General features: G+C 35.8%; 1 protein-coding gene across 1 annotated transcript; it reads right to left on the bottom strand.

Annotated features, from left to right (window-relative positions):
- Positions 1-18,369: 18,369 nt before the first annotated feature.
- NAP1L3 (nucleosome assembly protein 1 like 3) lies at positions 18,370-20,227 on the bottom strand. The gene has a single exon (XM_023519128.1). It carries the CDS (start codon positions 20,225-20,227, stop codon positions 18,683-18,685), a length of 1,545 nt encoding a protein of 514 aa, XP_023374896.1. The 3' UTR covers positions 18,370-18,682.
- Between the last annotated feature and the right edge of the window lie 982 nt (positions 20,228-21,209).

The raw sequence follows: 21,209 nt of genomic DNA, 5'->3' as shown, positions 1-21,209 counted from the left end.
CTTGATCATATAAGTATAGTGTAGTATAGAAGGGACTGTTAACCAGTTGTGCATGTTGCCCAAGGAGATGGAAATAAGTTCTGGTGGGCTGTAGATTGCATAGACTTGAATAACAATAGCTAAGAGATATGGTAGTTTGGTCTGGGAATGTTTCCATGGAATCGATGTTTGTCATGAAGCACAGATACTGGTAATCATTTCTTTTAAAATTTAATCTTCCAAAAGACTTTATTTTACAGATACTGTCTACTTTGGTCAACATTTTTGGAGGAATCATGCAATGTGATGTTATTGCACAGGGTATAGTCATGGCAGTAAGATTTGGAAATGAAAATACCTGCTGTGGTATAATTACAGGGTGAGTGTAAAAGATATCTTTCTGTTGCTCCTAATTGCTTAAAAGCTCATGTTTGCATGGAGTTTAGTTCATTTAAAATATAGTTTGCAAATATCTGTGTTTTTAAATGAAAGCTTTATTCAATATAAAATTAAAAAAGCATAGTTTTTAAAAATTTCTAACAATAGGGCAAAAACGTTCATAGTTTTGCTTGGTATAATTTTCTACATTTTTATTTGTTGTGATTTCTCTTGAATTCTTTCTGACTTGCCTGAATTACCCCGGATGTGGAAAGGTGAAATAGATTGTGAGGCGATTCTGGGCTTTATGGTATTTTCTTTGGTTTAGAAGCATTTTTGTTAAATGATGGACATACTCCTATTTTGAAGTTTGATACCCATAGCATGTTATAGGAAATATTTTAAATGCTTTTGTGTATATACTTAAAACAGACTTACCTGGATTTTCATAAATCATTTCCAGGTACATGAGTTGATGATGCTAAAGCTCTCATAACAGACAGTAGTCTTAAAATTCTTGCTTGTGATGACTTGGATGAAGCTGATCAAATTGTAAATGAGCTATGTGAATCTAAGGACAAATTTGTATAATGTATAAAGAATTTATAAATATTAAGCTTCTAAAATGAACCATCTATTAATATTGCTAATAGTGTTTCAGCTACATATTATAATGAACTGTTAAAAAAAAAAAGTTACGGCTAGGCATGGTGCCTGTAATCCTAGCACTCTGGAAGGATGAGGTGGGTGGATTGCCTGAGCTCAGGAGTTCAAGACCAGTCTCAGCAAGAGCAAGAACCCCTCTTTAAAAATAGCAAGGCATCAGAAGGCTGAGGCAAGAGGATCGATCGTTTGAGAAAGGGTAGGGGACCTGTGAGTGTGGTGGTGAAAGAGTGATGACCCAAACAGGCCCCAAGGTTTGGTTGTGAAGTGTAGCCAGGAGTGGGCACACAGAAGTTAGATGATTCTGGGGGTCTCCTTCCTCCTTGAGGAATTAAGAACACAAATTATAAAATATTCCTGTTCTCTGCTCCACAAAATCAGGTGCTGTGAGTTTGAGGTTGCTGTGAGCTGTGATCCCACAGCCCTGTACTAAAGGTGACAAAGTAAGACTTTGTCAAAAAAAAAAAAGGAAAAAGTTATTACTAATATGTATTAAAGATGGGAAGACAGACTATTCAAGGGAACCACTTTGATAGATATAGAGACTACTACAGTGGGGTTTTGCAGTGGGGGAGAAAGATTGGGCTCAGCTCCAAATACAACAGGGAATTATAGGAATTTATTACCAAAGGAGCAGGGTGGAGTCAGTGGATAAAAAATTGCTAAGAAGAGACATTATGGGCAGAGGGGATCCTGCCAAACCCAATGTAAGCAAGATTCTTGCTGAAATTGGAGAACACAGAGACAAACTCAGAAGTCCAAAAGTCATGGCCACGTTGAGAAGATGGGGCAGATGAGCTCAATGAACATTTGGTCATGAGAGAATCTTTATGGGAATGTTTTATGCGTATGATTCATCTTAAACAATGATCAACTCATAGCTATTCTTGTTTCGTGTATTCTTACCTACTTTCTTCCTCACCTATGATAATTTTGAAAGCAAATCTCAGACATATCATTTCATCTTTTATCAATCAAAGATAAAGATACTGATAATGGTATAAAGGAATTACTATTATTTATTGTAGGTGGGATAATGGCATTTTGGTTATGTTCTATAAAAAACCTAGTAAATGTTGAAATTTCTCAGCTTTTCTCATATCTTTTGTTTAAATTCTTTGCTAGAATTAGGATTAAAATAAGGGATCATGCCTATAATTTATCCTATTAGGGTGCATGTGAATTTGTCTAAAGGTTGAATATAAATGTCTTAACATAATTATGAGAAAGACATGATGGCTATGTTAGCCAGTTGGATGAGAGTTTTCCAAACTGCATATGAAAGCAACACACTGTATCCTATGATAGAATTAATGTACACAATTATGATCTAATAAAAAAATTAAAAAAATAAGTCTCTACATTGCCATTGATTAATTTGTCAGTGAGGTTTTAATTATCTTACTTTTCCTATGCGAAATGTACTTCACAGTTTCCTCTTAGTTCTTTTTTTAAATTCTTTTCTATAGTTTATAGAAAATAAACTATTTTGTCATAAAATCCAGGTTGATGATCCTGTAGTTTCTCAGTCTAGATTTTACTGATTGCATCTCTGCGATGTCATTCCCATAGTGTGTTTTCTACTCTTGTATTTCCTGTAAACTGGAAGTTCAGTCTAAAGGGTTGACCATATTATCATTTGATTTGGTAGAGCAGTGAACAAGAATATTTTGTAGCTGGTGCTCTTAATTTCATAAGGAGGAATATAATATCACAGTATTTCTCTTTTTTGGTATTAGCAGCCATTGACAAGTGTAGCTTAGATCCAGTATTTTGTGTATGGTTGAAAAGTGGTGCTATTTGAATTCTATCATTCTTCATTTATTATGTGAGATGATTCTAAAGAGTAAAACTTTCCTGTATCAATTATTTGTTACCATGAAGTGAAATTGCATAGGAAAAGCAGGATATTACTTGATTCCTTGCCTTTAATGGTCAGTTTTCTAAATAATAAGTTTATTCTATTGTGTCTTATAAAGCAACCCAGGCTTTTTTGTTTTTGTTTTTTATATTTTGTTTGTTTGTTGTATTTAGGGGTATATCTGTGCATACATGCATGCACACACTCTGCTCGTATGCTATTTTGAACTCATGGTCTTGCACATATTTGATGTGGTTCAGCTGGTTTTAGTTATTTCTTATTGACTGAGATTGTTACATGTCTGGTCCCTGGGAACCTCCTCTTCAGGCTGACTCCTGGGTCCTTTGGACATTCTCTCCAATTTTGCTTTCTGATATGATCAGTGTTTGGGGCTCATATTTACATTTCTTAGCTGAGACCTGGAATGAGTCAAATGGTATTTAGAGACCACAATTTGGGCCTGGTGGGTACTCATGCTAACTGTGTTGGTTATTCTTCCTGGGCTTTGTAAGTGACAAGTCTAGGAAAACATGTATTTTTTTAAAAGAGATAAATATATCTGTCCATACTGGTATTTCCAATGGAAGTGCAAGAGTATAGGGCTTTTTTTCCTTATCTGGCATCAGTTTCTCCCTTCTCCCATGCCATAGTATCATAATCATTCATTTGCTTTGTCCGTTAGTGCAGATAAGATAGTTCAGTCAGGATACTAACAGTATGATTACTAAAAGCAGTTTATTAATCTGTAGTTTTTTTCTGTTCTGAAGGATATTTCCCACAACTTACTGGATTTTAGAATTCATGTGAAATAAATATCTTTGTGTTTTGCCTCAGCTTGAGATACTGATAGTTTTATTTTTTTAAAGGGGATGTTTAAAAAAAGCACAACAAACTTTTGTCATAAATGCCTTGTTCCAAACTCAAAACATAAAATAAGGTATACTTATTTTGTTTTCTTCTTTACTATAGCCAGTCATTCATTTTTGTTTTGCTTTGTTTTGTTTTGTTTTTGTTTTTGAGACACTGCTCTGTCACCCTGGCTAGAGTGCCATGACCTCAGCCTATCTCAGAGCAATCTCAAACTACTGGTTTAAAGTGATCCTCCCACCTCAGCCTCCCAAGTAGCTGGGACTACAGGCAACAACCACAATGCCCATTAATTTTTCTTGTTTTGGTAGAGACAGTGTCTCTCTTTGCTCAGATGGCTCTTTAAACTCATGAGTTCAAGCAATCTTCCTGCCTTGGCCCTCCAGAATGTTTGAATTACAGATGTGAGCCACTGCACTTGGCCAATAATTTTTTTTTTCAGAGGTTTTTGGTTTCACTTTCTTTAACATAACAAAGTATATTCATATGTATATACTATAGTCCTTCCCTATCCAACATGGATATGTTCTAATAAAACACATGCCTGAATTATAAATGGTACTGAATCTTGTATATAGTATGCATTTTTCTGTACATATAGCCTTATGATAAAGTTTATCTATTAGACAAAGTAAGAGATTAGCCACAACTAACAATAAAAGAGAACAATTATAACATCACTCTGTGACAAAATTTACATGGATGTCTTTGCCTCTCTCTCAAAATATCATGTGTTGTACTCACCCTTCTTGTGGTGATGCAAAATGATAAAGTGCCTGTTTGATGAGTTGAAGTGGGGTGAATGATGTAGGCCTTCTGGTGTAGCATCAGGCCGCTGTTGACCCTGCTGGTGATTTGGAAGGAAGATTATCTGCTCTGGGTGTCCTTAAATCATTGAGACTTTATACCCTCAGTGGTTGGATGTCAGGACCAGAGAACATCAGTGACTAAGAGGAGGATTGCTTACATAGTGTGGATGTGCTTTATGAAGGGATGATTTTCATCACATTTGGAGTAGGGATGTGCAATATTTCATCACACTTCTCAGAATAACATATGGCTTAAAATTATAACTTATTTCTGATATTTTCTATTTAATGTTTTCAGACCATGGTTGGCCATGGGTAACTGAAACTATGGAATGTGAAACTGCAGATAAGGGGGGGACTATGTGTGTGTGTTCATTTTACTACTTTAAAGGAATATAAGCAAATACTTTGTTTCTTTTCCTTAACAATAATATATCTCAGAGAATTCTTCAATAGACCCTAGAGATGTTCCTAGATGAGAACTTCAAATTGTCTTTCATGCATGTCTATAGACATTTCATGGAATACTCTTTGGGAACATATAGTTTAATCTATAATAGACTCTTGAGATTTGCTGAGTTAATATGATGCTATTTCATAAGAATAATAGAAGTCTTATGTCCTTCTTTGGGAAACTACCTACTAGCAAATACAATTTCACTGTAGCTTAGAGACAGAGGAATTTATATTCAATCCTAAATTAAAATTAAAGATTTTGAGCAAGGGAATGGTAGAGAATGTTTCAGAAGGCCTGTTTCAAATTTATGATGTAGGATAAATTGGAGAAGGGAGAAGGTGAGAAATATATTGTAGGACTTAGTCTAGTACTGTAACTAGATATAAGGTAAAGTGAATGTTAGGAGTAGGTTATGATTTGTCTCTGGAAGTATGCTTGTTTGCAATGAAAGGTTAAATTAAGAAAAGTTTAGTGGACATGGGAAGGAAAGAAAAGAATCAGTAAAACCTTGGTTAAATAGAACATGGAGACAAAAGTGAACAGATGACTCACAGTGTTTTTCTGGTGACTTGGAGATTATGGAAGTCACAACAATAGTAATATTTAATGTGATGATCATAATATTAGTAACTGCTGCCATTTATTGAGTATTTACTGTGCATGCAATGGTGAATTCTTTTCTTCAATGATTATCTCATTTAATATGAGTTAGGTAATAAAATTTCCACTTTTTCAGATGAAGAAACAGGCTAGGTAACTTACTCAATGTCATGTGCCATAAACATCAATAGGGATTTGAACCCAAGATGCCTACCTTCAAAGCCTTTTCTTAACTTCCACTGGGGAAGAGAGAAGCTGAATTTGGTTTTTGGTTTTATATATGTCTACATTTATATGATATGATATTTTGTGTGATAATATGTGGACATTCTCAAACAGATTATAGAGGGCATGATAGTTCAGGTTGTCAATTGTTAACTTACTGATAGAAAGTAAAATACCAATTCCTAAACCCAAACTCCTATCCCAATATTGTATGTTAAGACGGTAGACCTTTTTCAAAAAAACCTCGTATTTATTTATTTATTGTTTTGTTTTTACCATGTATTGATATTTGTACTGATGATCAAAAGCAATCATGGGTAAAATTGCTAAAACTTAGCAATAATCAGGGCCATGACAAGAACCTGAGCTTGACAGCTTCCCAACATGAGTATTGAAAGGATTTGTATAAAATTAATGGTGATTTTTTTGTTTTGACAGAGTCTCACTCTGTGCCCTGGTAGAGTGCTGTGACAGTATAGCTCACAGCAACCTCAAACTCTTGGGCTCAAGTGATCCTCCTGCCTCAGCCTCCTGAGTGGCTGGGACCACAGGCATGTGCCACAATGTCCAGTTCATTTTTCTATTTTTAGTAGAGACGGGGTCTTGCTCTTGCTCAGGCTAGAGATGGTCATTAAAATGTTTTTTCTTTTTCTTTTTTTTAGACAGAATCTCACTTTGTTGTCCTCAGTGAAGTGCCTTGGCATCATAGCTCACAGCAACCTCAAATTCTTGGGCTTACGTGATCCTTTTGCATCAGCCTTCTGAGTAGCTGGGACTACAGGCACCTGCCACAATGCCCAGGTACTTTTAGAGACAGGCGTATCGACTTTGCTCAGGCTGGTCTCGAACTCCTGTGCTCAAGCAATCCACCTACCTTGGCCTCTTGGAGTGCTAGGATTACAGGTGTGAGCCACCTTACCTGGCATTAAAAAAAAAAAAAATCATAATGAAGTGTGCCCACATTGGAAAAACCTATATAACATGGTGAATCAATCCTTTTTCCAAATTACCAATACATCTTGGGATAAAATCATTCATGGGTAAATATCTGTCAACATTCATCCATGAATTTTAAAGTAATGAAGAATGAGAAATTCATTGAATATGATTTCAGAATTCTAAAATGCCCCACTGAGATTTTCAATTCATCTTTACAGATTGAAATACACTTAACTAGGGAAAAAAAAATCTATCACTGAAGAAAGAACTTTTTTATAAATTCTTTATAATTTTAATGTAGCATAAATGTATGGTATTTATAAAGTCTATAATAGTATACAGTAACATCTAGGCCTTTACATCACTCATCATTTACTCACTGACTTATCCAGGGAAACATCCAGTCTTGCAAGCTCCACTCATAGAAAGAATATCCTTTTTTACGTGCCTTTTATGCAAAATTTTGCTGTACTTTTTCTATGTTTATATAAACAACTACTTAGCATCGATACAATCGCCTACAGTACCTCAGTACAGTAGCATTCTATACATGTTTGTGGCTTTGGCACAACAGGATACACTACACAACCTAGGTTTGTAGTAACCTATGCCATATAAATTTGTGTAAATATACTTTATGATGTTAAATAATGATAAAACTGAAATTGCCAAAAGACAATTTTCTCAGAAAAGGTGTATGAGTTTTTTAATTAAATGATTTATACTAGCTATCTTTCAATGTCAATATACATCTACATTATTACTTTAAATGCCTTCATATTATTAAACATTATGACTGAACCATAACCTATAAACTGAATTCTTTATGGTTGGACATTTAAATTATTTCCAGTACTTCAACATTATAAGCAACACTGAAAGGGACAGCATTGTAATTATTTTTCATCATTATTTCCTTAGGAGGAGGAAATATTCAATTTCCTTGAATATTCTCTGGGCCAAAGAATATGCACATTTTAAAGATATTTGTTAATAATTATTAAATAGTACTCCAAAAATGTGTACCATTTTACCTTTCTACTTGCAGTATGTGGAGGTACATTTTCTTCACATGTCAGAACACTTAAAGGAATTTAGTTATCTGAATTTTTCCATAAGTGTTAATTTGTCATGACAATTTTATTTAATTTTGTCAACACATGATTGAATAGCAGTATCTTATTGTCATTTTAATTTTCATCTTTTTTATTACTAGCACAGATGAGCATTTTGTATTTTTCTCAATTGCCTATTCTTGTCTTTTATAATTTGTCTTTTCCTAAGTTTTTCACTTTATACATTGTTTATAAATGGTGTTAGTATAGTCTTTAATTGAGAATATCAAAACATCCTAAAATGTAATGAAAAATGTCACATAGTAGTCTTTCTTCTACCTTTCTGTAGGTACAAGATACCCTCAGGAAAACTATCTTAAGGGTGGTTAAAGAATAGAGAAGAAAGGCCAAGTAAAGAATCTTAAACATCAACAAATTATGGTATATTTTTAAATAGCACATAAGGCGTTTTTGGTGGATAGAAATATGTTAATGTGCCTTGAGCTACAAAACTTTCCCTCTGCTTTAGTGTACACAAACAGTTTTGGTTGCCAAAAAAGGTTGTTAATATTAGGACAATGCATAGATTTGAGTCACACTTAATATCAAATAAATGCTTCTGTTTCAAAGAAAATAAATGAATATGCCCTTTTCACAGATAAATATTAATATAACTGAGGTTTGTCAATACCGTTTGTGATCTCTTGCCTCCTCATGAGAATATCTTAAAATGAAAATCAAAGTACTGGTTAACTTCTTCAAGTCTGTAGCTTAATATATTACATTTGTTTTGTTGGTTCTTTTGAAATTACTTTATCATTAATTATTATACTTCTGGGGATACTCAATAATACAGGCTAAACAACCCTATTCACAACATTTGAAAAGTCTTAAATTATTTCTATTTTTTTATTAGCTTTCACCTCATTTACTTGATTATTGTGTTAAGACATTTATGTTCTACACTTGACAGATTTGACTTGTGCCCTTGTTATATGCTCCATAGGTGCGGTCCCTCCTTTTACCCTCCCTTTGTCAAAGCTCCCCCTCTTCCCACTCCATTTATCTCCTTCATCCTGGGCTATAGTTGTGTTGTATCTTTCATAAGAAAGTTTGAGTAAATATAAGTAGGTTTCATAGAAGTATTGAGTACTTTGGATACTTTTTTCTCCGTTCTTGAGTCACTTTACTCAGAAGAATATGTTCCACCATGTAAACATAAAAGAGGTAAAGGCTCCATCTTTTTTAAGGCTGCATAGTATTCCATTGTATACATATACCACAATTAATTAATCCATTCATGGGTCGATGGGCACTTGGGCTGCTTCCACGACTTGGCTATTATGAATTGAGCTACAATGAATAATCTGTGGAGAAAAGGGAACACTTCTGCACTGCTGGTGTGAATGCACACTAATACTTTCCTTTTGGAAAGAAGTTTGGAGAACACTCAGGGATCTAAAAATTGACTGCCATTGGATCCTGAAATTCCTCTACTAAGAGTATATCCAAAAGACCTGACTTATTTCTAAAACTGCTATACAGAAAAACAACCGAGGATTTCCCTATGATAGAGAAATTTTCTGATGGTTTTCCATGTGCTGCATAGAGATGGTTTTAATAAGTCAGGATACATTTTCCTAAAGCCTCATCATGTACACAGAGTTTTAAAAATAGCTCTGTTATTTCTCTAGCTCTTCAGATTTATTAAATGCACCTATAGTTTTTCACACAAAAAAAATAATTGGCAACCTGCTGACACATTTATTATGCTGTGAATATCCAATTTTTCCTGAACATTAAAAAGTATATTACAATTGTTGAAATGTTTTCCTTACATCGTGAACCCCAAAAAATAACATAACAAAAATATATTTATTTTTTTCTGGTGCATTTTTTTATTTAAAATTAATATGAGGGTATAAATTTATAGGTTATATGGTTTTCAATTCTAGGGTAAAGCTCAAGTTGTAGTTGACCACTTCACCCAGGGGGCATGCTGAACACCCTAACTTTGTACACATTAGGTGAAATCCCCTCAATTGTCCTCTCTCCTCACTCCTGTGTTCTTCCTCCTCTCCCCTTCCCCTTCCTAGACTATATTTGTGTTTTATCATTTGTGTGGGCATGTAGTTGTTTATATATCAGTTTCATATTAGTATTGAGTACACTGGATATATATTTTTTCCTTCCCTGAAGTATCTTACTAAGAAGAATGTGTTTCAACTCCATCCAGGTAAACATAAAAGATGAAAAATCTCCATCTTTTCTTATGGCTTAATAGTACTTCATGATACATATATGCCACAGTTTGTTAGTTCATTCATGGGTTGCTGGGCATTTCAGTTGCTTCCACAACTTGGCAATTATAAATTAAGCTGCAATACACATTCTGGTGAAAATTTCTTTGTGGTAAAATGATTTTTATTCATCTGGGCAAATACCTAGTAATGGAATTGCAGGATCAAATGGAATGCCAACATTTATTTCTTTAAGAATTCTCCATACTTCTTTCCATAAAGATTGTATTAGTTTGCAAAACCCACCAGAAGTGTAGAAGTGTTGCCTTCTCTCCACATCTACATCACCTTCTACAGATTTAGGACTTTGTGATATTGGATAATCAAACTGGAGTTAGGTGATATCTCAGAGTGGTTTTGAGATGGGTTTCTCTGATTATTAAAGATGATGAGTATTTTTTCATGTTTTTGTTGGCCATTTGTCTGTCTTCAAAGAAGTTTCTGTTCAAGTCACTAGCCCATTTATAAATGTGGTTATTTGCTCTTTTCTTGTTGATTAATTTGAGTTCTCTATAGATTCTAGTTATCAGGCCTTTGTCAGATTCATAACATGCAAAAATCTTCTCCCATTCTGAAGGTTATCTGTTTGCTTTGTTTGTAGTACCCTTAGCTGTGCAGAAGATTTTTAGCTTGATCAAATCCCATTAATTTCTTTTAGTTATTGCTGTAGTTGCCATGGGGGCTATTTTAATAAAATCTTTTCCCAGGCCAATATTTTCCCAAGAATTTTCTCTAGATGCTCAAATTTTTATTGTATTATGTCTTAAATTTTAATCTTTTCTACATGTGGCTATTTCTCCCAGCAGCATTTATTAAAGAGGAATTATTTCCCCAATGTGTTGTTGTTGGGTTTGTTTTCTTTTTTGGTTTATCAAAGATCAAATGGTGATATGAAACTGGGTTTATCTCTAGATTCTCTATTCTATTATATAGATGTATGTCTCTATTTTTGTGCCAGTAGCATGCTGTTTTGATCACTACAGACTTGTAGTGCAACCTCAAGTCTCACAACATGATGTCCCCAGATCTGTTATTTCTAAAAATTATTTTGGCTGTTCAGGGTTTTTTTTCTGGCTCTATATGAAATGAAGTAGTACTTTTTCAAGTTCTTCAAGGTATGATATTGGTGCTTTGATGGGGATTTCATTAAATCTGTAGATTGCTTTGGGTAGTATTGACATTTTAACAATGTTATTCTTCCCAGCCGTGAGCATGTTATATTCTACTATTTCTTTTCTCAGGGTTTCATATTTCTCTTTATAGAGGTAATTCAGATCCTTTGTTACAATATTCATCCTTTGTATGAATATTCCTATTTCATTTAATTTGCAGCTACTGTAAAAAGTATAAGGTCTTTGATTATATTCTCAGCTTGACTGTTATTGGCATATACAAAAGCTGTTGATTTGTGGATTTTTTAATCCCAAGATGTCACTATATTCCTTGGTCACTAGGGTTTTCCAGGTATAAGATCATGTCATCCTCAAAGAGTGAGAGTTTTACCTCCTCTGTCCCCATTAGAATACCCTTGATCTCCTTCTCTTGCCTGATTGCAGTGGCTAGGACTTCCAGCACTATGTTGAATAGCAGTAGTGACAATTAACATCTTTCTCTAGTTCCAGATATGGGTTGAAATGAGTGGATTTTTTTTTTGTCTTCCAATACAAAGACTGAAGAATTCTATTATAGCTTGAAATATATCTTAAATAATTATAAGTAATGTATCTTATTCAGATCATCCTTGTTTTCTAATTGGATTAATGGGACATTTTTTTGCTAAAAGAAATACAGGCTGCTGTGAGTTCATACCAATATTAGCAGATCTAATATTGTGATATTTGACCAGAAGTTGTAAATAGTGGTGACAGTTTAAGAAAATATTACAGAAAAGACCTCCACTTTCCTAAAATTTCATTTTCAATTCGGTGCAGAGAAAATGTTTTAAATTGATGCCGTCTGGTATACTGTTCATTGCTTTTCACCTCTCTTATTCTCTTAAACTTCCACAAGCAATTCTTAAAAGTGGATTTCCTGAAAAAAAGATCATTTTTTAAAAACGTGGCAAAAAAAGTCATTGACTAATCTCTGCATCCTGTATTAACATGGCAAAAACTAAAAGAGATTGTGAGGAAAGCATTCCATTTCAAACCTCAAATAGTTTTAAAGTTTCTATCTTATAATTTCACTGGTGTTATCAATGAGATAAAAATATAGAAATAGAGTTTAAGGTCCTAGAAAGGGTCCTATTGTATTTATTCAACATTGCTAAAGCAAAAAAAAAAAAAAAAAAGATTTATTATTAATTTTTTGGTCAGGTAACAGATCCGGTATATAGCACTGGGCCTTTCGAGTAGACCAAAATTCAAAGTGACCTTTAAAGTCTAAATATTAAGAAATGATATCAACAAATAAGTGTTTACTAGATACTAGTGAAGAGTTATTGATTTAGGGAGGAATAATCCAAGAAATGACTGGAACTGTTACATGAAATCAACTTAAGCCAGAAGATATTTCTCCTTGAAGTAAGATAGGCCTGGGTGTTAATGGCAATGTTAACAACTTTAGTATCATGATATTTTACCTGGACTCCCTCACTTACTCTAATTATGGCAATGCCAGTACTAATTTTTATTTGAATACTTATTGAATGCCAAGCACTATGATAAGTCTTTGATAAATAGTATCTCATTTAAGCCTTAAAATACTTCCATGAAGTAGTCAGGTAATAGCTCCATTTTGTAGATATGGAAAATGAAGAAGATTAGAGGAGTTAAGCTACTTCTAAAAAGTCACTCAACCAATAAGTGATAAAAGTGGAAATTTGTACTAAGTCTATTAGATTTCAAATTAATTTTCTTATCATCTACAATGCCCAATTTTTGTAAATTCCCCTTTTGGATTCTTCTCAAGGATGCTGAGTAGTGAATCACTTTCTCAGTTTTTTTTTTTTTTCTTTTTCTTTTCTGGCATCCATTGATTTTTAAAGCCTATTTAATGCTACTAACTATACAAAAACAGGAAATAAGAAAAATATAAGAAGTTGGAAGCTAAAAGACATCTTCAAGGGTTATGATTTACCCTGATTTTAACTGAAATGTAAATTTAGTGTAGTGGTTCACCCCTGTAATGCTAGCATTCTGGGAGGCCAAGGCAAATGGATTGTCTGACCTCAGGAGTTGTAAACCAGCCTGAGCAAGAGCGAGACTCTCAGATCCCATTCCTAAACATAGCCAGGCACTGTGGCAGGTGCCTGTAGTCCCAGCTACACGGAAGGATGGGACAAGAGAATCACTTGTCCCCAAGAGTTTGAGGTTGCTGTGAGCTTGATGCCATAGGGCTCTACTTAGGGTGGCAAAGTGAGACTCTGTCTAAAAAAAAAAAAATAAATGTAAATTTAGCAAGCCAGTTTTTATCATATTCCTAGGTATGATAGATATGACCCAGATACTAACTCCTACTCAGTAGTCTCACTAAGCTATCAACCTTGACAACATTACTCAGATATGAGCCATAGGTGGACTGGGTGGGGTACACTGCTAGTTAAGATGGAATTCTTAATTTTCTTCTATAGATAGGTATTCTCTTTGCCTGCTGGTTGTGCTTATTACTTCTTTGCTGTTTCCCGTGGCCCTATCTAGGGAAGGAGACAAAAAAAAAAAAAAACCCAAAAAAACAACAACAAAAAAAAAAACGTGCTTTTCTAGGTGGTGGAGAGGTGGTATAATACAGTAGTTAAGAACATAGGCTCTAGACAGACTGTCAGATTTAAACACTGACTTTGCCACTTACCCATTGTGTAAGCTTGGACAAGTTACTCACTGTACCTCAGTTTCTCTATCTGTTAAACAAACATAATAATTATTCCTACTTAATAGGGCTTTAGTATGGATTACTTGAATAATAATATGTGCATACCTGTCATACAACAAACATTATGTAAGTATTTTGTTTTGATACTATAACACTTTCACACTTTAGAAAAAAGAACCTTGTAATCTATTATTTATTACCTACAGTAAGTTTTATCTACTAGCAGTACTAATACATCCTTTTCAGTTGGTTTTATTTCCTACAGAATGATCACAGATTAATAGTTAACACAATAATATATTCTATTCACCAAGAAAATAAATCCAATAAATTTTTAATTTAATAAATTAAAAATAAATTTTTAATACAGGTACAACTTGGATGGATATCAAGATAATTATACTGAGGCTAAACAGTATAATTTCAAAAAGTTACATACTATATAAATCCATTTATGTAATAATCTGTATGATTTTGTCACTGTGTAACTTAAATCATCTCAAAATAAATATTTAAAAATTAGTGATTAAGGATGTCTTTACTTATAGGTAAAGCTAGGCTAATTTACTTATTTTGCAAAACCCAGTGTCCATTAATCTGGTATTTATAAAATGCTGTTCATTTAGAATAATTATTAATAACTGTGCTGCAAAAAAGAAAAAAGTTTTATTGGGTTAATACATTTAAAAGGCACTGCATACTCCCTTCTAGGAAATTCCTCTCTATGTTGCTCTATGGTTCTCATTCCTGGCTAAGCACCAGATTCATCTGAATAAAAAAAAGAAGGAATAAATGATCTTCACTGAATCAAGGAAATAGTCACAACATCAAGCCACATACTGAAAACAATATCTTCCTATAACCGTGCAATTTGGACTAAACAATACCCTCAGCCAATGCTTTCTTCTATAGGTATCAGGTAGGTCACAAATTCCCTTATGTTCGAGGTCCAATCATTTGATTCAGGGCTGTGGCAGACAGTGAAAGTAACAAGGAATGACCCCAAAGGGAAACAGCTCTATACATGGAAGGGGAGCTAAATTAAAGGAGAAATTAGACCAGCATATCATCTTTATTGGCTGAGAGCCTCTAGAGACTGCTTCGACATGAAGAGAGACCCAAGAGGTATTTCTGTAGATTTTGCCCACTGAGATGAACAGAAATTATCTGTACAAGATCACCACAAACACCTGTAAATAAAGGTATTTCACTGAATTATGCTGCCCTACAGCTCATTTGATAACTTGTGATACAGCAGAAGAGGACACCATAAATTGAGGGGAGAATGGTTTCTGGCAAAAGACATAATTTTGAGAGAAAATAATAATGAGACAAAACTGAATTGAAGCTTCAGGCACAACTCTACACCGTCGTCATACACACGCCAGTAGGCTCAACCACTTCATCAAGTGAGGGTGCATACTTTTTCTCCACAGTTTGCAACTCTGATCAAAGTCAACTTCTATCTTATCACATTGCCCCTGAAGCTTTTTAAGAGCAAACACAGCAGCAGTGTCGCCAGAGGGGCAGTCCCAGACTTGGCTTAGTCTAGGCTACAAAATCTGCATTTGCATTATTTGTTTATGTTATCACTTTATTCATTAAGCTTAAGTTCCTTCTATTTCCTTTTCAGAAGCCTCTTTAGCTGCTTACCAAAGTACCTTCTTATGTAAGCCTGTCACATTAAAGGAAAAGAGCAAATGTTGAGTGACTACTGTGGATTCTCAGTGCCCAACTCAGGACATGAACTTTTGGAGGAGGTGGCAGGTGGAGCAAGAAGAGGAAGGGGGAGAAAAAGAGATGACACCATCTCCTCTGTATTGAGGACAGCAAAGGGCTGGCCTCAGCTTTGAGTCTCAGCAAAAATAAACAGCACATTAGAAGGAAGGTGCAGAGAAAGACTCAGTTAAATGCATCTCATACTTCCAGCCCCCTGTCCTGTGTCTTTTAGCTTCTTTCCCAGCCAGTTTTTGCTTCTTATGTCACACACTGGCTGAGCAAGTAGGATGGACAAAGATACACTCTAGTAAATGTGCCAGTCCAATGGGTTTCCTGGCTCTGTCTACTCCTTCAGTCTCCAGAGGTGGTTTACACATTCGCTACAGATCGCTACCTTTGAAGGAATTCCCACTTTACTTATGGATAAATCCTTGGCACCTCCGCCCATATCCCCCTCCCCACTTAAATTTTAAAGTTAAAAATAGCACTATGCTTCTTTTCCAATTAGCTTCTCTTACACTCACACAACTTGAAATCACCTTTTTATATGAGCTGAACGACTTATGATATAATTTTAAAAAGAGAAGGACTATGAGAAAATACAGAAATCCACAAACTGAGTATATCTTATTGTAGTGGTGTACTTCTGAGTTGATTTTTATTTTCTGTAAATATTCCAGAACAATGCATGTTCCTTTAATATGGAAAATCCAGAGGGAGGAGGTGCTAAAATACTTTGGTTGAGTTCCAAGGTGAAAAAGGATGTTGAATTGCATTTATGTATTTATGTCTGTATTTATTTATTATGGTGGGTCTCACTTTGACTCCCAGGCTGAAGTGGGACTGGCATGATCATAACTCATTTCAGGCTCAAACTCCTGTGCTCAAGAATTCCCCCACCTTAGTCTCAAGTAGCTGGAACTTCAGGAGTGTGCCACCATACTGGGCTAATTTCTCTTATTTCTTTTTATTTTTGAAGCGGGAGGTCTCCTTATGTTGCCCAAGCAAAGGATCCTCTTGTCTCTGCTTCTCAAATTGCTAGTCTTACAGGCATGAGCCACTGTGTTCTGTCCCATTTAAAAGTTAAGGGTTCTGCTATCTGCAACATCTAGCAAGCACAGTCCATATCTAATTTGGGAACCTATGTAGCCATGAACCAGGTGTGCCACGTTTATTATAGTCTTCATTTTGGTTCCAGCATACAAGTAAAATCTGCCATATTCATTCTTCATGGATGCAAAAAAAAATATCAGAAACAAAACAGAGGATCTCTCAAAAATGCAGTGGGATTGTTATATACATCATAAACAAAATAGATATTCAAACACATGTGTCTGTTTAAATATAATACATAATGGGTTTAATACTTTTACATTAATATACATAGGGGAAAACTTGTTAAGCAGAGGTAAAAGCAAGACATTCAACTATATATTGTGGGATTTGGGAAGTCTATTAGCTAATTTTATGGCTATAGACATTGAATTCTCAAATCCTGTCTTCCTCCAGTCTCTTTCTTGTAATATCTTCAGGGAAAATAAATGTGGACCAGGAAATGGCAAATGTGAAGATACCACTTTATTATTTGCTGTGTTTTTGCCGTTATGGCCAGTGCAAACCTTTCTGGTAAACTGAGTTTTGGGGGCTTCCGCTTCATATTAGTCTCAAACCAAAATGTCAGGATCTAATTACTCTATGACCAACTGCATGGTGCATAAGAGGTGAAAGCCTGATGTCACTGTAAGAAAAAAAATGAACCATGGTATTGTGTGACCTCCTCAAGTCAAGGTGGACAGTGAGTCCCACTTGTCTTACATAAATGGTTTCTCTGGGTGAGGCTAATCCACCCTCCTTCCCTTCTCATCTTTAATTATCCCAATCCTCCCCCCTCCCATTCCTTCCATTTCCCACCCATCTCCTTTCCCTCCTCCCTACCCTCCTTTGGTCTCTATTTCCACTTTCCTCCCTTTTCCTTCTTCTTCCTCTTCCCTTCCTCTCTCTCCTCCTTGTCTTTCTCCTTTCCATCCCATTTTTCTCTAATAACTTCAATGTGTATCCTCCAGTAAAAGAGCTCAGGTGTGGGAAACAGAATGTTAACAATAGTCATATTGTTAAACTTTCCTTTACCTCAGGATTTTATACCTTTGTTATATGGAACACATATATTTATGATTAGGAACCAATGCTAGATTTTAATAGCATGACATGCTTCATTTGACACTTTATTTTAGGTTACAATAAAATAACATGAATAAACAGTATCAAATGATGCAAAGTGATATTCATGAAAGACAAAGCACAACATACTACAAAGAAAATGTGCTATCCTTAAACTTACACAATATAAGGGAACTCTTTTTTAAAATACTATGTCATAGCAATACCTCAGTGGTAAACAGTAACACTATTATGATAGATTTATACATTAAGTCACATAAACAAGCTCACAGTCTTATCAAATGTAGTTTTGACATTATTAAATGTGTGCTAATCTTTTTTAAAGCAAATTTCACAATACATTGTTCTAGTTAGTATAAGTATTGTATTTTTATAGCAAAATAATGAAGGCACAGCTAGTGCAAGCTGATTTAAACTAGTCTTCTGGCGAGAAAAAGAAAAAAATTGCAACTGTACTTTATAAACTTTTTTTTTTCAAGCAAATATTTGTCTCAGTTAACAATTTTGACAGTTTTCATAAATACAGTCTGATAGGAACACGATAAAAGGAAACATGACTTCACAAAAATCAACACTCTAGCACCAAACTAACATGCTTTAGATTATTGACAATAGTTTACATGTTTTCAACATTACACTACTATAGGCTAGTTGGAATAAACTGATACTTAGACAGTTTTAAGGACAGTATTTTAAACAGACTGCTAAAAAAATAGGAAAACACAAGACTGTGAGGAATAACAGCATATCATATGGAAGGCTTTTTTTCCAAGTCTATCTCAACTTTCTTCACTTATTGAAATTTACGATTCTTGAAAAATCTGTAAACTTCTTTTTTGTTTTCAATATTTTCTGTTTCCATAATCTCTGCCATCTTGATAGTAGATGCCATTGACTTCACCTGTATAGTAATAGATCGATTTCAGGATGACATTATCATGTAAAATTTGACCTATTTCAAAGTCCTCATCAAGGATAGCATCTTCTGGTGGTTCCAGCTTTCCAATCTTAGGAATCTCAGGAGGACTAAAGAAATTGAAGAATGATGCATTAGGAACCACTCTTGTCTGGATTTCAATTTCTCCAGTAGAGGTTGTGTGACTCTGTGTAGTTGTCACAGTAACATTCTTTCCTCTTCTCCAGTCTATCTTGCAGCCTTTACAATCTTCAATTTCCCATCCCCAAGAAAAGAAAGGATCATTGTGATCTGGTTTTGACTTTATTATATATGTCTTCATCAGCATTTCATTTCTGAAGTATGGGTTGGGTAGAAATTGAAATTCAAAGGTGTAACTAATAGGCTGGCCTGGTTTTGAGAATTTCAGGCTAACATCAGACAAGAACTTCAGAATGGGCTCATCATACTTCTGAATCATAGGCCCGAGTTTGTCAACATTCTTTAAAACAGTCAGCCAATAATCAGGAACGCCTTTAGGAGGATCTTCTCTTTTTGGCTTCCCCTTCCTTGCTCTTTTAAGATTCACTCTTTCCTTAAGCCTTTCCTCAGGAATTCTTTTATGAGACTCCCTTATTCTAGCCCTTGTCTTAACTTCTGTTGCTTTAGGTTGTTTATCTTCTGCCTTTGCCTGGGGAACTCTTTTAGGATCTTCTTTTACTTCAGATGTCATCTCCATACAATCTTCAGAATCTGATTTTTCTTCATCCTTTACTTTAGGAATTTCTTTAGGAACTCCCTTCTCTTCAGATTTTACCTTGGCAATTTCCTTAGGGACTTCCTCTTCTTCAGCTTTTACCTCAGCAATTTCTATAGGAACTTCCTTCTCTTCAGCATTTATCTCAGAAATATTTTTAGGAACTTCCTTCTCTTCAGCCTTCACCTCAGATTTTTCTTTAAGGTCTTCCTCTTCCTCACCTTCTAAGGGAGGCATTTCACTAGGGGTGTCATCCTGCACCTCCTCATCACTGCTGAACTCCTCATCCTCTGAATTCCATTCACATTCTTCTTCTGTAGGCTCATATTCTGCATTGATGATTTGAAATCGCCTATCGTACAAAGGCTTGTTGAGTTCCGCATATTTTCTTTCAAGATCATGAATTGCCTTTAAGAACAGGACGTCTACCTTGTCACATTCATCTTGAATATTTCTGAGCGCCTGCACACGATTTCTAACTGCCTGAGGCAGCCTATGCACAAAATTTGTACCAGAAGGAGCCCGCCCCGCCCTTTTGAATGGCTCAGGTACTCTCTTCTTTTTATAGCAGCGGCTGCTGCTACTGCTGCTGCTGTTGCTGCTACAACTAGTGCTGCTGCTAGAGCTACTGCTGTCAGATTCTTCCCCAGGATCACTAGCCGAGCTAGCTATCTCCTCTTCAGCAACCCCCTGCGCGGCAGGATCCAAGACCATTTTAAAATCAGCTTCTGCCATCTTGCAAGCCTGCAAATCTCTTTTAGGTGGTGACTACCGCAGAGAGACCGCGCGCTCAGAGATGGGCAGTAAATGACTCACGGATGCTGGGGTGGCAGCAGCGGAGACTCAGGCTGTGGAGGCGGCAACAGCGATAGCAGCAGTAGCGCGGGGCAGGGCTGAGGCTGGAGCAGCCGGCGCTGAGGTGGCAGCGGCAGTGGAGGCAGGGTGAGAACAGCGGCTACAAGGCCTCTCCCGACTTCCGCTGCAGGGTACCGAGAAGTGCCGCAGCCTAATGGCGCAATACGAGACCCTGAGATCTCTTCTCGTTTTAGATCGCGAGCCCCCTCCCCCTGTAGTCAGACCTGCTAATTTCGTTCCCAGTGTACCTTTGGTAGGCTCCTCATTTGTTGAACAACCTTGATTGACAAACTTTATGCCCAATGAATGGCCAAACGTAACCCCTCGCCCGCCACCCCCCTTCTCCAGTCATCTCACCGGACGCTACGTGGTGACTGAGGCGCATACTCCTGAATGGCGGGGGGAGTTTTCGTACCACCTCAGAATTACGTCTTTATAGTTTTATAATTTAAAAAAAGCAAAAGCGTAGACATGAGGTAAAAATACCAGCCATAGTTCCTAACAAGGGAAGAAGAAGAATGTCTTCTATCCGTCCATCCTGAACTCCCTTTTGGTTTGTCACGGGCCTTTTGACAAAAATATGTTTTTAAAAATTGGAAGAAAATGGATTAAATGGCGTCATTGGGTAGTGTGACTACGGACGATTAAAAACCTGCAATTTTCTCTAAATATTCTATGAGCTTGTATTTTCACACTGGAAAAAAAAAGGGGGGAGTCTTTTATTGGCAGAGGGGGAGGGGCTAGACAGGCATATTGCAGTCCACGTAGCAGATTTAATAAGTGCAGTCTGTGATGTTTGGCAAGCCTGGTTTATGTTCATCTACAAGGTTTGCGAACCCATGTTGCCGTGAGTCAGTTACAC

Source organism: Otolemur garnettii, unplaced genomic scaffold (genome assembly GCF_000181295.1).
Source record: "Otolemur garnettii isolate 467f Iridium unplaced genomic scaffold, OtoGar3 scaffold00157, whole genome shotgun sequence".
In the NCBI taxonomy this organism is placed as follows: Eukaryota; Metazoa; Chordata; class Mammalia; order Primates; family Galagidae; genus Otolemur; species Otolemur garnettii.
Note: the sequence above shows the minus strand (reverse complement) of the source record. Positions and strands in the feature narration are given on the sequence as shown.